Consider the following 17,137-nt stretch of genomic DNA (forward strand, 5'->3'; position numbering starts at 1 on the left):
ATTTCTTTACCTTGATATATGTCTTGCAGAGAACCTCCTCCACAGAACTCCATACAAATCCACAACTTCTTTGCCCTGAATTTTAGGTACAAAGAAACATCAGATGACCGCAACACAGCTCTCTATTTTATATATGGAAGAACGTGATGGAAGCCGACAGAGCATACTGTCCATATCTCTGCTTGTGCAAATGAAGACTAATAAAAAGTGTTGGTGAAGAGTTGATGGACCATTAAAGAGCATCTCCCAGCATGATCAATCCTAGTAAATCATACTGCCTGGTAGGGTTGACCCTGCTGATTAAAACGATACCTTTGTTATTTCTGTAGGTAGAACTGTTGCTGAGATATATGCATTTTAGTAATATGCAAATTAGCTTGTTTGAGCACCAAGGGGAAGTCTATAGCTCTTGGAGCACCAAATTTGGAACACCCTATTGATCTGGGTGCTCCCCTTAAATGACAAGCAAAGGGGATGGAAGTTCACAGAACAAGAGGAGTGTTACAAAAGTAGCACTCCAAGGGCTTCAGTCAGCCCCTTGGTGTTCAAACTAGCTCATTTGCATATTACTAAAAATGCTGATATCTTGGCAACAGTTGTACCTGCAGACATCAAAAAGGTATCTTTTTAATTAGCATGATCAACCCTACCAGGCAGTATGCCTGGTTTGGCAAAATATCAACCTTAGAATGTTACTTGGGAGGTTAAAACGGGAAAATTTATCAAAACTGGTTCAAAGGAAAACTGGCTTTGTTGTCCATAGAAACCAATCAGACTGATCCTTTCATTTTCCAAAGAAGCTCTGAAAAATGCACCTGTTTTGATAAATCGCCCCCATTGAGTAGATGAACACTGAGGCATATCTCAACTTCTTTGGCCATGATTAATATAGTGGAAGGTGACCACTGCTGCCAAGTGGAACATCGTTTAACCAAATCAAAGTTGTAGCTAGACTTTGTTTAACTCCGGGCAAAAGTTCACTTCACTGCCTAGTCCAGTGTCTAAATAAACTTGGGAAGGACAAGTGGCTTGTTGGCAAGGGCACCTAGCACATGCCCAATAGCCCTCTCTCTGGTTACACCCCTGGCTAAAGCTGTGAAAATATGATTGCCACACAAAAGTTGCCTTGGCAATTAATTATTACCACCAATTGACATAATTGTTTGACCTATAAAGCTTAGAGAGATGCGAAATGTGGACATACAGCTCAACTCCGGGTAAAAAGAAGTGTACAGATTTTGAAGTCCAATGTTTTTGCCTTAATTTGCCCTAATACCTGTGGCAGACAACCTCTTTAATCAAAATCAAAGTCTTATAGAGTTAATCAACAGACAAAAGATGGAAACCTAGTGTTGCCCAGTCTTGTTCTGGAGACAATGTCTAGTCAATCTTAGAAGATCCTCACCTCATGTAGCTTCCATAGTATGTCACTATGTTTTTGTGAGCGCAGCTCTTCAGCATGATAACCTCCTGCTGGATTACAGAGAAGTCTTCTTCTGTAAAATAAATAGACAGGTGGCAAGGATTAGGGGATTCATTGTCTTGTCAACGTCTAACTTTTGGTTGGTCAGTGTAAAGGTGGATTTAGACGGGCCGACTGAATAGCCAATTGTCGGGAAGGAAGTGTTCCATCCCGACAGTCGGCTGCTCGTTCAGTGAAGGAGACCACTGCATTTACAGGCAGCTACAGCACTTCACTGTATGAGGTGAATACATGTATTCTTCACTGTATGAGGTTATACAGGCCAGGAATGGGTATTGGGAGGGGCTATGAATGGGGCATGGGGGCCCAATTTAGATTCTTGCTTTGGGCCCAGTAATTTCTATGTACATCCCTGGCCCTAGTCTTTCACATTGTGATCAGGGTAGACAAATGATGCAGTTCCTTGCAAATGGTTAATACACTGTACATGATAGGAACTGTCCAGTGATCTCTATGCCCGCTCACACAGCTCTCTGCTCCTACTCACTTTCCATTAAAAGTAGCAGACTTCATGTGGCAAACAAAAATGTATACACATAAAGAATGCACCAACCAAACACCTACATACAGCAGAGGCAGCATTATATGAATCCAAAGTGCTTATCTGCACTCACATCAGGCCCTGCCCAAGTGGGGCTGACAACCTGGTTTCTAGATCTCTGGTGCATGCAACCGGTCTTGGAAACCATCGAAAGTAAATATGTTTATGGATTTCGATAAGGAAACTGGAGAACCTGGAGGAGACCCAAGCAATGACCAAGAACATAAGAACTTCCTAAGCTGCCCTGATTGGAGTTCAGCTAAAGACTCCAGTCCTGAAAGAGTCAACATGAATCCCAGGCATTGAGATCACATATGCAGCAGGCCCTGGAGGAACCAGTGCAAGAGTACGGGAGTGGTAGTGGCCCTGATGAAGTGTTGCGTCACGGTGTACTCCTTCATGCCGTTGCTCCTTAAGGATCGATGCAGTGGCAATGTAGAATTGAATAAGAAAGCCAGAATTAAACGTATAAAAGTCTTTTTTACTAAATGCAACATGGAGACTTCTAATACATCCAATGGCAGCAGGTTTTAAGCTGAATTCTCTGGCACCAGTAAGAAAGATGGAAAAAGGTTAGTTTGCTGCAGTCAAGCACTTGTATTGCACTGGCCTGTAGTCGTTTGGGTGATGGGTGTCTTAGCCGTAGTCCCTCACCTCACAGCAGTGTTTTTAAATGCTGGTCTCAGCTGGTCGTCTGCTGTCTGTCTTCTCAAGGATTTACTTAAAGATAAATGTTGGTTGTTCTCTCTGGAGAATCCTTCTCAGGAGCAGGAGCTCAGCAGTGTGCTTCCTCTCCCTTCCAAGTCTTGTCAGAAAGCAGGACCAGCCCAGTCCTACCAAGAGGGGAGGAACAGGGTGGTTAGTCCTGTTCCTGCCAACCATTGCCATCCATTCCTTACTGCAAGTAACGGGCAAACATACAATATAAAATACATAAGATAACGATATACAATTGTAGCACCCCCAGGTCTGGAGTACTACACGTAATTAATTTCTATAGAACTCACCACACACATAAATCTAACTCTCTCCCACCATTGAAACCTTCAAAAGCAACCTTAAAACCCACCTCCTCAGAAAAGCCTACAATAATAACCCTGCCGCCATAGTCTACCGTATGAGCAGCTTTTAGCTTCACCTTCTCCGCTGCTTATTGTATCATATACGTAATGTACAGAAAAACATCAAAAATTATTTGTGAGGTGGAATGGAAAAGAAAACAATTGTGCGATATTAAATTTAGTTTGGTTTTACTACTTTTACAACATAACATACCCATAACTTTCTTATTTTTCTGCTGATTGAGGAGTGTGAGGGCTGTTTTTGTAGTCTTTACGGATACCATTTTGGGATACAAATGACCTTTTGGTCGCTTTGTAGTCAAAGTTTTTTGGCAATCAAAGTGACCAAAGAACAGCGATTTTGACATTGTATATTTGTTTTTTACAGCGTTCACTGCTGCAAGTGGAGAAGGATGAACTAGGTTAATATGCCTTCTTGTATTATTTTATAACAATTTCTGCCTTTTGGGAGGTATTTAGATAATTCAAGAAACTCCTTTAAAATGTTATTTACACCTTTGGCATCCTACAGAAAATTAGAAAACACTGTCCCATTCCAGTATTACAGCTGGTGATCAGCATAAACATTAGAGAACTTGGCTTCTAAGATAATATTTCCACCTTTCGAACCCATTTTTTTTGTTTGCTCCATTGCATCTAACATGAGAATTGAAGCAACTTTGTGTCTACAGCTCCTAAGCAAATCTATGTGTCTCCATGGTAACAGACTACAAAAACCATGTGTAGTCTGATCCGTCTCCTACTTCTTGCTTATCTGCTAAAAATATGTTAGCAAGTATGGGGTATGTGGAAGGGAGTGTGTGACTGAAGGACCTATCTACATGGATTTTGCTAGAGACACATAGGTCTGCATAGGACCTATAGGCACAAAATAGTAAGACACTTTATAGTGTAAATATTATTTCCAATGTTGCTTATATTTTTTATTCTAAATGCATTAGGACAATGAAAAAATGATGTCTCCATAAATACCGGACACCCATGCAAATATCTAACCTGCAATAGCTAACAAAAGCCAAGATTTCAATCGCCCCCTATAGTATTGGTCTAGACTAGCTTTTTATTTAGAGCAATGTGGCATCTTGCTAGAATATATTGTATATCATCTTTTTCTGGTCACTGAGGGTCCGACTAGTGGGGCATTGACCAATCCTGAGAACTATGGATTATTTGGTCATTCTCCAGTGTCCTCCACATTCATGGCCAGGAGTGCTGCTGTGCAGGTGCCACGGCTCACCAGGGAGCTGCAGGAGCAGGATAATAGTGGCGATTGTGGCCTAGATACTGGTTACAATACTCGGCAGTCCACGGTGGCATTCTCTCCTCTGGCCCTCCATGTGGCCATGCAGTGACTTGAGGGCACACCCTTCCTTCCCTTGGGGCAATCCCTACTCCTGGTGCACCTGCCTGGTGGTAGTTGGGGCTCCCTTGATGATAGGTGTTTGGCAGGGTACAATGTAGGAGCGTGGATGCAACAGCCAATGTATAGTGGAGTCAGTAACCAGGCCAGACTAGGAGTAGTAGTACATCTAGCAATAGCAAGGCACTGTTCCAAGGCATATAACACAGGAGCAATAACTGGGGGTTGTAGTCCTCCTTCCCGCTGTGCTTCTAAAGTCTCTCAGCAGAACCTCATGCAGGCAAGGAGGTTCTTGGTAAATGTTTCTGCAAATTTCCAGGATGAGGTGAGCAGATTTAAGACATGGCTGGCCAAACCATCTCAAAAGTGTTGAAGGGTACGCTGACAATATTCCTTCTCACAACAGCAAACTCTCTCTACCATAAACAAGCACAATACCTTACTGTCTGACTCCAGTGCACTGCCTTGTAGATTCTGGACCTTGTAACCTCCTTCTCTCTGGACCACTGTTATGGTTGAAGTGCTTCCCTGGCTGTAGAAGCCTCAGAGATGGAAGTCCTCTGAACACGGCCCTAGCTCTCAGGAGCTAGAACATGTAGCTCTTCATAGTAGCTCAGCTAGACCTAAACTCTCCTAACTAGGGGGAAGGCCCAGGTCCATCTCCTAGCAACCTAACAAGATAAGCCAAGGTTTTAACCCTTAATTGTCTATACATTAATATTAGGTACACAAATACAACAAATCACAACATTTCACTTAACAGTATAACAGTAGATCCATTAAAGGGGTTGTCTGAGTTATTTTTCTGTTCTTTGTATGTTTCTAACTAATGAAATGTAAAGGCTTTACCATGCACTTACTTATCTGCAGTTGCTGCTTTGTCAGATTTCACTGAGGGTCACATGACCTGTGATGTCAGCTTCTCTCCCTGCTCTGATGATGTTTCGTGCACAAGCCTGAGAGAGCATATATGTGTCTTTACACGAGACATCACTGTACAGGCCACGCCCCCTGCACTGCCATCTGCTGCTGTCTGCCCTCTCCCTTGATTCTTCAGGAAAAACTTTAACCCCTTCAGCAGCACAGACTTAGGGCTGCAGTCTTTAATGAGTAGCTGCAGGCAGTGAGGAGACAAATGCTGGGCACAGCAGCTGACAGACTAGAGGAGTTCTGCAGAGCATTGCACAAGAACATGTAGGGGAAGATCCTGTGTGTATCAGTGTCATTGTACAGCTGGGACCTTTAGTTCTACACATACAACATGCTGCTGAGTATCCCAGCATGCAGACATGTCACTCAGGGCATTACTTGTATTCACTCCCTTTGCAGAGCAGGGGGAGGGGCAGAGATTGTTGTTACTGCAGGTAAACAAAGGGCCAGAAGAGAACCAGGGAAATATATGTTTTTTTTGCCTAAAACTTGCTTAGCTTAGTTATATATTGCTGTTCATCAGATTTACAGTGCTATATATTTTTTATTTTTTCATAACTCGGACAACCCCTTTAACCCTTTGCAGTGACCCAGCAACTAAACTTTCATCAAATCTCATAAAACCCCTTTAAGAAGACCTGAAACTGCAATACAGTATTATGTACCTGCAGTCAGGAAATTAGGAGAGATCCTAGATGCATCTACTCAGAAGCTTTAAAAAGACACAAGTTATCTGAGACCCATATTAAGGCCTCTTGCACACCAACGTTGTGTGCCCGTGGCCGTATTGCGGCCCGCACGGATGCAGACCCATTCACTTGAATGTGTCCGCAATCACAGAGATGCGGAACGGAAGCATGGATCGGAACCCCATGGAAGCACTACGGAGTGCTTCAATGGTGTTTCTGTCCGTGCCTCCGCACCGCAAAAAAAATAGAACTTGTTCTATTTGTTTTGCGGTGCGGACGGATCACGGACCCATTCAAGTTGAATGGGTGAATGGGTCTCGATCCTTCCCGGCCGCCGCACAGACGTTGCCCGTGCATTAGGGACCGCAAATTGCGGTCCCCAATGCACGACGTTCGTGTGCAAGAGACCTAATGCTGATAAATCTGTTCTGAGACATATGTCCTGTAGACGCAGGATACGTGTGGGACTTTGCTGCTTGCTGCAGGGCGTGGGGCTGAGGAGCACATTTTGATAAGGAAGTCACATACGAACCACAAAGAAGTTACCCAGAGTTGTTTCTTCTAAAAACTAGGAGCCAATAATATTAACTACTTCAGCTCTGGAACGTCCTCCCTCGATGTGGCAGATGAACATCTTTCATGCACACCTACATACACACATCCCATTTCACCTGCATGATTCATAAGAGAATGAGAGTTGGCTGCAGCTGTGAAGATTATTGAACTGAGGGGGTTGTCCAGGGTTAGGAAAACATGGCTGCGTTCCTACAGAAAGAGCGTCCCTTCTTCTACGGTTTGTGGTTGGTATTGCAGCTCAGTTCCAATAAAGTGAAATGGACAGAGCTGCAATACCACGCACAACCTGTGGACAGGTGTGGAGCTGTTTTCGGAAGAAAGTTGTCATGCTTTTCTAATCCTGTACAACCCCTTTAAGAACTATTATGCTATCCTGCCATTATTCGGGTTCCAAGTATACTAGGCTTCAGGAAACCTATGTTCTCTGATTTGAAGGTAGGTATGGGAACCATGGTTTCTGAAGGTCAAAGTTCCAGAAGAGAAAATACCCCGTTAATAGTGAGGCAACCCTCTTACTTGTTTTCACAAGATGTAAATGTAGTTGCTTTAGCAATTCTACCGGTTGTCATTGGAAACAGACAGCAAATTATTTCCATCTTGATGTCAAATAAGTAACCTAACAACTTATCCCTGTTTAGGTACTAGGTCTCTTAAAGGGGTTCTCCTGGATTAAGACATTTTAGTAAGTGCCCGCAGGCTGCCTCCCTAAGCTGAAGATCAATACTTACCTGCTTACCGCGGCTCTGGTCCTCCGTGCTGCCTCCACTGTGTCCATGTTCCAGTCCACACACCTAGCTTATGGACATGGTCACATGTTCCACTGCAGCCAATGATTGGCTTCGGCACTGACATGCCCACAAGCAGCACATCATCGCTGAAGCCCGTCATTGGCTACAGGTAAGCATGAGATTATGTCCATGCTAAACCAGGTGTGGGGACTGAAACATGGACACAGTGGAGGACCAGAGCAGCGGGGAGCAGGTAGGTATGAATCTTCAGCTTAGGGAGGCAGGCTGCAGGCACATGATAAAATGTCCTTATTCCCAGAGAACCACTTAAGTAGACCAGCTGTGTATGGATACTTAGGGAGTCATTTATCAAATTGGTGTAAAGTAGAACTGGTTTAGTTGCCCATAGCAACCAATCAGATTCCTCTTTTCATTTTCCAAAGGAGTTGTCCAAAATGAAAGGTGGAATCTGATTGGCTGCTATGGGCAACTAAACCAGTTCTACTTTACACCAGTTTCATAAATCACCCCCTTAGTGGCTATGCTCAATGGGAAAATAAATATGGAAAGAGGGATCTCCCGGCGAACAGAAGGTGGCACTAGCGAGACGGTTCTCTGGAAGAGACCTCTTTCCAACTTTTCCCTGTGTAAGTCATCTGAGCTCCCACAATGCACTGCTCGCCCATAACAGGAAAAACTATAAGGCCCCTTTCACACAGGCGAGTATTCCGCGCGGATGCGATGTGTGAGTTGAACGCATTGCACCCGCACTGAATCCCGACCCATTCATTTCTATGGGGCTGTTCACATGAGCAGGGATTTTCACGCATCACTTGTGCGTTGCGTGAAAATCGCTGCATGCTCTATATTCTGCGTTTTTCACGCAACGCAGGCCCCATAGAAGTGAATGGGGTTGCGTGAAAATCGCAAGCATCCGCAAGCAAGTGCGGATGCGGTGCGATTTTCACGCACGGTTGCTAGGAGACGATCGGGATGGAGACCCGATCATTATTATTTTCCCTTATAACATGGTAATAAGGGAAAATAATAGCATTCTGAATACAGAATGCATAGTAAAATAGGACTGGAGGGGTTAAAAATAAATAAATAATAATTTAACTCACCTTAGTCCACTTGATCGCGCAGCCCGGCATCTCCTTCTGTCTCCTTTACTGAACAGGACCTGTGGTGAGCATTCATTACAGGTAAAGGACCTTTGGTGACATCACTCCGGTCATCACATGATCTTTTACCATGGTGATGGATCATGTGATGACCGGAGTGACATCACCACAGGTCCTTGACCTGTAATGAATGCTCACCACAGGTCCTGTTCAGTAAAGGAGACAGAAGGAGATGCCGGGCATCGCGATCAAGTGGACTAAGGTGAGTTAAATTTTTATTTATTTATTTTTAACCCCTCCAGCGCTATTTTACTATGCATTCTGTATTCAGAATGCTATTATTTTCCCTTATAACCATGTTATAAGGGAAAATAATACAATCTACACAACCCCAACACAGAAAAATAAAAAAGTTATGGCTCTGGGAAGGCAGGGAGTGCAAAACGAAAACGCAAAAAAACAACTCTGGGGCTGAAAGGGTTAATTACATGCAATTATAAAAGTATTCAGATCCAGGTGCTGGTTTAGGAAATGTAGAATATATTTTGGGACACAACCCCTTTAGGGCTCATGCACACGACCGTATGCCCTCCGAGACATACGGTCCGTGAGCGGGCCATGTGTCCCGGAGCGGCATACATTGTGCGCACAGGAGCGCCCAGCATCATAGGTTACTATGATACTGTGCGCATCGGTCCGCCTGCGGGACTATTGTCCTGCACTCATATGATCATATGTCTCAGAGGGCATACGGTCGTGTGCATGAGCCCTTAGGTATAGGTGTGTAGAATTTTTTATTTTATTTTTTAAAGTCACTCAGCTTATGAAATCCCTGAAATTACAGTGATGACATGTTGTTCCCATTCACATGACCACTGCAGCCAAGCAATGGCCTTAGTGGTTAATTGGCACATCACTTCAGAGGCAGTCATATAACATTCTGTCCATGTGGCCGCTGCCACCAGTGATTGCCAGCAGCGGCCATGCGAATGGAAATGGTATGTAAACGCCTCCCAGGGCTTGAAACTGCAGGGACGACGAGAGCCATGGCACTGGAACAGTGAGCGACTCTTTTTGTATTTTTTTAATTTACTCACCTCCCTGCCTCTACGTAATAGCACTTTTTACTTGGACGACTTCTTTAAACATGATCTGTCACCAACCCACTATTCAAAAACATTATCAAAAAACTGAAAACAACCTGACCTTTATAGACACGGCCTCAGAAATTCTGTTTACCATGGAATGAACCACAAGACAGCGGTCAACAAACAGCTACACAAAGTGGATAGGTGGGCGAGTGTATATAAATGTGAAAGAAAAAGAGCAGAACAATACATTTTTTTATGCAACTTCACTCTTGAGATTTGACACAAAATGTTGGCTTTGTTGCTTAGTTCTACCTAAAATACAAGGGAATACACCAAGTGACCGAGGGGTCACTTAAGGCTAGGGGTCAGGGGCGTAACTACCATAGCGGCAGACCAGGCGACTGCTATGGGGCCCAGGCAAAGTTGGGATCATCTCCTCTTCTACTGGAGGTGGAAACTTGAAAACTTGGTCAGGACTCTACCCTCTAAAGCAGGGGTCTCCAAACTTTTCAACAGGAGGGCCACATTGAAGATTTTACAAGTATTCGGGGGCCGGAAAAAAAAATCAGTTATGTATTAAATTAAATGTATATATTTTACATGGATCGTTTTTGTAATCAGCATGATATGACTGAGAACAAAAGAGAAAAAACTTTAGCAAAACAACGCAAAGACACCCGTGTCCCTATCAGCGGTGTCCCCATCAGCACAAAAATGTCCCCATCAGCACAGCAATGTCCCCATCAGCACAGCAATGTCCCCATCAGCACAGCAATGTCCCCATCAGCACAGCAATGTCCCCATCAGCACAGCAATGTCCCCATCAGCACAGCAATGTCAGCATCAGCACAGCAATGTCCCCATCAGCACAGCAATGTCAGCATCAGCACAGCAATGTCAGCATCAGCACAGCAATGTCAGCATCAGCACAGCAATGTCAGCATCAGCACAACAATGTCCCCATCAGCACAGCAATGTCCCCATCAGCACAGCAATGTCCCCATCAGCACAGCAATGTCCCCATCAGCACAGCAATGTCCCCATCAGCACAGCAATGTCCCCATCAGCACAGCAATGTCCCCATCAGCACAGCAATGTCCCCATCAGCACAGCAATGTCAGCATCAGCACAGCAATGTCAGCATCAGCACAGCAATGTCAGCATCAGCACAACAATGTCCCCATCAGCACAGCAATGTCCCCATCAGCACAGCAATGTCCCCATCAGCACAGCAATGTCCCCATCAGAACAGCAATGTCAGCATCAGCACAGCAATGTCCCCATTAATGATGTCCCCATCAGAACAGCAATGTCCCCATCAGCGGAGTCCCCATTAGCAGCTGATGGGGACACCACTGATGGGGACACTGCCTTTGGGGACGCGGTTGATGGGGACACCCGTGTCCCTATCAGTGGTGTCCCCATCAGAACAGCAATGTCCCCATCAGAATGGGGACGCTGATGGGGACATTGCTGTACTGATGGGGACACCATTGATGGGGACACCTTTGTCCCCATCAGCAGTGTGCCAATCAGCGGTGTCCTCAGCAATGTCCCCATCAGCACAGCAATGTTCACATCAGCAGTTTCCACATTAGCAGCGTCCCCATCATTGCTGATGGGGACGCCGCTGTGCTGATGTGGAAACCGATGATGGGTCACCGCTGATGGGGATACCCATGTCCCCATCAGCGGTGTCCCCAGCAATGTCCCATCAGAACAGCAATGTCCCCATCAGCAGTGTCCACCGCAACATCCCCATCAGCACAGCAATGTCCCTGTCAGCGGTGTCCCCAGCAGCATGTGTCCCCATCACCGCTGATGGGGACACCTCTGATGGGGACATTGCTGTGCTGATGGGGACATCGATTATGGGGTTACCGCTGATGGGGACATTGCTATCCTGATGGGGACACCATTGATGTGGACACCCATGTCCCCATCAGCAGTGTGCCAAACAGCGGTGTCCCCAGCAATGTCCCCATCAGAACAGAATTGTCCCCATCAGCAGTGTGCCCATCATCGCTGATGGGGACACCTCTGATGGGGACATTGCTGTGCTGATGGGGACACCATTGATGGGGACACCCGTGTCCTCATCAACGGTGTCCCCATCAGAACAGCAATGTCCCCATCAGCACAGCAAAGTCCCCATCAGCAGTGTCCCCAGCAGCACAGCAATATCCCCATCAGTATGTGTCCTCAGCAGCTTGTGTCCCCATCAGCGCAGCACAGCAATGTCAGCGTTCCCCATTGTGTCCCCATCAGCGTTGTGCAACACTTGCCTCCGCTGTAGCCGGCTTCTGCTCCTCTTCTTTTTTTTTTCTTCTTGGACTCCTGAGTCCCGACTCCCGCCCGCTGCTACACACGTGGATTTGTTATTTCAAACAGCGGGCGGGAAGAGGGGAGGTGCCGCACCTGTGACGTCACTGGTTGCCGGGACATCGGCGGTCCCAGCAGCCAATCAAAAAGCACAGCGTGACAGCATGGGCGGTTGTGCGGCTTTCGTTCCTGCAACCTGTCAGCTGCGGGCGGGCGCGGAATCGAACACACAACACAAGCGTGACAGCATGGGCGGTTGTGCGGATTTGGTTCCTGCAACCTGCCAGCTGCGGGCGGGCCGGATCGAACGCACAAGCGGGCCGGTTCTGGCCCGCGGGCCGGGGTTTGGAGACCCCTGCTCTAAAGGAACAACTTTTAGCAAATAAGGCAGTGGAAAAATGGCCCAAGAGTCATTGAAAAGGGTTTAGGCGGAAACCCTTCTGTCCTGTGTGGGGGGCCTGGTATGATCCTTGCTATGGGGCCCTTACTTCTCTATGTACGCCACTGCTAGGGGTACATTTATTGTAATGATAGTCTATGATGTCGCACTGCGACATTCTGCGACTGCGACGTGATGTCACAGTACAGGGTTAATAAACACAGTGATGTCACTGTAGAGGGATAATAAACACAGTGATGTCACAGTACAGGGATAATAAACACAGTGATGTCACAGTACAGGGATAATAAACACAGTGATGTCACAGTACAGGAATAATAAACACAGTGATGCTGCAACAGGCACCTCCCCCTAGGACCCTCTATATAAAGCGCGTCCCAGGTGTAGGAATTGCCGAGTGGTATAGTGTGGCCTAAAATGTCTCTTATTGTGTGTCACGGTGCTCGTACCTGGATACGGCTGGACCCCAGGCTTTGGCTCCGAAGCAATAAATAGGGAAAATGATTGAGGGATAAAAGAATAACTGGAGTCCAGACCTTGAGATGAAGTTCAATGGCAGCTTTACTTTGCATAAACGTTCTCCAAAACGGTTTACAGGCTTTATCTTGGTTCCAGCAGGCTTTAGCATGAAACTGGCAGGCAAACTCCACTCTGCTATATCTGTTTCTCTCTGACTCTACTGTATTGACAGGCTGGCAGTATAACATAGCTTCTTCTGCTGTATGCTGCACTTCACTTTGCAGTCTGACTCTAGGTTATGCCAGGGAACTTTCCTCCTGGCTCCTGAGGCTTCAAGCATTGGCCTCCATGTCACAGTACAGGGATAATAAACACAGTGATGTCACAGTACAAGGATAATAATCAGTGATATTGCAGTACAGAGAACAGATTTCCATATACTGTATACCGTAATACCATGATTGTCTTCAGAACTTACCAGACTCCTCCTTGACAATTTTCACTGCAGCCAGCTCCCCGCTCACCTTGTTTCTTGTCTACAAAAGAAAAAAAAACTATGAGCAATTCAGTCATGAAACAGATCTTAGAACATTTTACAAGTGAGCATTGGACTCCTAGATCTGCAGGTCAAGTTTTGTATGGATATTGTCTTTACACCCGCTGCACCTCTAGGGATATCCCTGTGTAACGAGCCCACTCTAGACCTGGGCTATGCACAGTGAAGAGGGGGTGTACCTTTGTTCCACTGGGGCACACCCTGGTGAAAGGCCTCCTGCTCGATGGAAGGTGGGATGCCCTTGCTGTTAAGGTTGTGAGGTGCAGGGAAGTCTTTTAACAGTTTTAATAATCTCCTGGGTGAATAAACACAATTACCTCCATGTGCCATAGCCAGATATAATTTCTACATCCAGCTATGCTTCACTCCTTTCCAGCCTGGTGGTTCAACATTCTCCCAAACAGGTTTCTACAATGCCCACTGTGGGGTGTAGACTTTTAACAGACTGGCAATCTCTCTCTTATTGTATGACTAGGGACCCAAGGCCTTTAAACCTAGCCAAGGAGCTATGGAATCCAGTATCCATAATACGTGTATTACCTCCACAGCCTGTGTTCTTCACCTCCTCCAATGTGGCTGCTAAACCTTCTGTATATATAGTAAATTCTCAGCTGTACTCTGTCTAGAAGGTTTTCTGGAGTCTTTCTCTCTTGGGTCCCAGTACTTGTCTGCATATGCTCACATGAGCTCCTCACATCCATCTTTCTCTCAGACCAACTTGCAGGAAGGACCCAAGCCCAAAGGCTTGGTAACTAGTGATGAGTGGCAGGGGTCATATTCGAATTCGCGATATTTCGCGAATATTTTGTAGAATATTTGTCGAATATTCGCAAATTCGAATATTCGTTATATTTTACGATTTTTTTACTCGAAAAATCGGCAAGGTAATTATAGTGTAATATGCAAATTTTCGTAAATGGGAATTTTTATTGCGATTTTTTTCAACTTACAACTATTAGACAAAGAAGATTATAGCACTATATTAGCTAAATTGCTCTATATTCGGTTTTTTTTCGAATATTTGCTATATTGCTATAACTTTGTTTTTTCGAATATTCATAATATTCTAAAACAAGAATATATAGCAATATAGCAAATATTCGGAAAAAAAACGAGCAATTTAGCTAATATAGTGCTATAATCTTCTTTGTCTAATAGTTGTAAGTTAAAAAAAATCGCAATAAAAATTCAAACATTCGCAAACAACACTACTCCTAAAGTCAAATATACTGCAGCCTTCTCATTGGCCCACAAGCTAGAAGCAGGGAGGGATCATGTGTACTGATTAAAAAAAAAATCGAATATTCGAAATTACGAATATATATCACTATATTCGAAATATTCGCGAATTTTCGGAGTACCTATATTCGCGATAAAAATTCGAAATTCGAATATTTGTGATCAACACTATTGGTAACTAGGAACTTGGAGATATGCATACATATGCATACATATGCCCCCAATACCTGTTTTTCATGTCTGAGCTTTCTTTCCCCCCTGGAAAAATATAGATTATCCTGGCAGATCTGTTTACTTTCTCCCCTTCTTGTTTTGTTGAATACAAAACTTTATTGATACACAATGCTGGCTGCACTGCACAGAGATGAGTCACAGGCTGGACACTAGAGGGAGCTCATCAGCTTACTGCATACGGGTTTATTAGTGAGCTGGTTCAGGGGTAAGTATTCACATGATCAATGTGATCTGCTTTTCTTGGACTGCATTTGCCTAGACAGCAATGCAATGAAAAGTGCAGAGCAATGAACACATGGGACGTCTAGGAGAGCAGCTTCAGCATTCTGCGGAGAATGTCTCACTCTTCAAGTTCCAAAATGAGTGTCTCAAAACAGCAGAGGTTAAACCATTTTGTAGTGGTTCCTTAAAGGGGCTATCCCATGATTGAGGTAAAAATATATATTACACAGTATACAGTACATGGCAATCACTAACACAGCTAGAGCCAGCCTCGTATCTCACATAGATCCAGAGATCTCCTCATTCATTGCTCAGGGGGCTTGTGATTTCTGCTTCAGCTCTCTCCCTATCACAGCTCAGGGTGTGTGTCCTGTCTGCTGCAGCTCTCTCCCTATCACAGCTGAGGGGTGTGTCCTTTCTGCTGCAGCTCTCTCCCTATCACAGCTCAGGGGGTGTGTCCTTTCTGCTGAAGCTCTCTCCCTGTAACTGTCACAACTTCTAAACAGTAGACATGGCTGGTGGCAATTAAAGGAAGGAAATGATCATATGCGACCACTGCAGTAGGTGGACATGCACATTAATATACAGATAAAACACCATACAAAGGAAGGAGAAAGCATATCTCACAACTGGAGCATTTTTGTAACAAAGTAAATGACAAAAATAAAAAATTTTACATGCTGAATTATATTAAAATAACATTTAATGATGACACAACCCCTTTAATGTTACATACAGATTGTATTTCATCCAGAATTAGCAAAGCATGGCTGCTTTTTTCCAAAATACAGCACTCCACCTGTCCACAGGTTGTGTGTGGTAATGCATTTCAACCCCATTCATTGCAATAAAGTTGAGCTGCAATACCAGACACAACTCGTGCACAGGCATGGTGCAGTCTGGGAGAGAGCAGCCATGTTTTTCTAATTCTGGACATCCCCTTTAAACCCTTCCTGACCCTGCAATTTTCCATTTTGGGGTTTTCGCTTTTTACTTCCTGCCTTCTAGGAGCCATAACTTCAATATCATTTTGGAGTATGAATGCCTTTTTGATCACCTTGTACTGAGCTTGGTTCTGGTGCCGTATTTATGTAATGAGCTTAGTTCTGGGGACATAGTTATGTAATGAGCTCGGTTCTGGGGCTCGAAATATGTCCAATGCTTGATTCTGGTGCCATATATATGTACTGAGCTTGGTTCTGATGCCATATTTATGTAATTAGCTTAGTTGTAGGGTTCAACCTATGTCCTGTGTTTGGTTCTGGTGCTGTAGTTATGTAGCGAGCTTGGTTCTGACGCCATATTTATTTAATGAGCTTAGGCCTCTTTCACACTTGCGTTGTCCGGATCCGGCGTGTACTCCACTTGCCGGAATTACACTCCGGATCCGGAAAAACGCAAGTGTACTGAAAGCATTTGAAGACGGAACTGTCTTCCAAATGCTTTCAGTGTTACTATGGCACCCAGGACGCTATTAAAGTCCTGGTTGCCATAGTAGGAGCGGGGAGCGGTATACTTACAGTCCGTGCGGCTCCCGGGGCGCTCCAGAATGACGTCAGAGCGCCCCATGCGCATGGATGACGTGATCCATGTGATCACATGATCCATGCGCTTGGGGCGCCCTGACATCACTCTGGAGCGCCCGGGGAGCCGCACGGACTGTATGTCACGGATGGTGTACAGGAAACAAGATAATACAATACAAACAATGACTCACTGGACCCACAACTAAGGAACAAAAGGGAGACCCCTGCAATCGACCTGCCGCTCTCCTTTATTGCTCAGCCTATGCGACCATCCCAAAGGTGGATGGGCGCATATCCACGTACCTCGGCTATCTTAGACCTGAAGGCCCTACAATAGTGAGGGGACACGACCACCGGCTCCCTACACAGACACGGAGGGAGTCAGGGTCACCTGGATCCAGAAAACAGAAAATCATAAATACATAAACAGAACTTATCTTGCAGACGACTGTGGACAGGGAACTGGGAACTGGGACAGCATGCACACACACTCCAGGAAGTTGTATCAGCCGCACACTACTGCCTTATGGGTAGGAATTTAAAGGGAAGTAATCAGTCCGACTGCATGACAGCTG

The 17,137-nt window shown here is 45.1% G+C and overlaps 1 protein-coding gene across 3 annotated transcripts in view; it reads right to left on the bottom strand.

Moving 5' to 3' along the window:
- Positions 1–17,137, bottom strand: part of MAP4K1 (mitogen-activated protein kinase kinase kinase kinase 1) — an 89,397-nt gene that overhangs the window by 24,652 nt on the left and 47,608 nt on the right. For all 3 annotated transcript variants that reach the window (XM_040442840.1, XM_040442842.1, XM_040442841.1), the window contains exons 2-4: positions 13,264–13,321; positions 1,406–1,496; positions 11–75 (exon numbers count right to left, since the gene is read on the bottom strand). In XM_040442840.1, the coding sequence (XP_040298774.1) occupies positions 11–75; positions 1,406–1,496; positions 13,264–13,321 (214 nt within the window). The remainder of the gene's footprint in view (positions 1–10; positions 76–1,405; positions 1,497–13,263; positions 13,322–17,137) is intronic.

Source organism: Bufo bufo, chromosome 8, assembly GCF_905171765.1.
Source record: "Bufo bufo chromosome 8, aBufBuf1.1, whole genome shotgun sequence".
Lineage (NCBI taxonomy): Eukaryota > Metazoa > Chordata > Amphibia > Anura > Bufonidae > Bufo > Bufo bufo.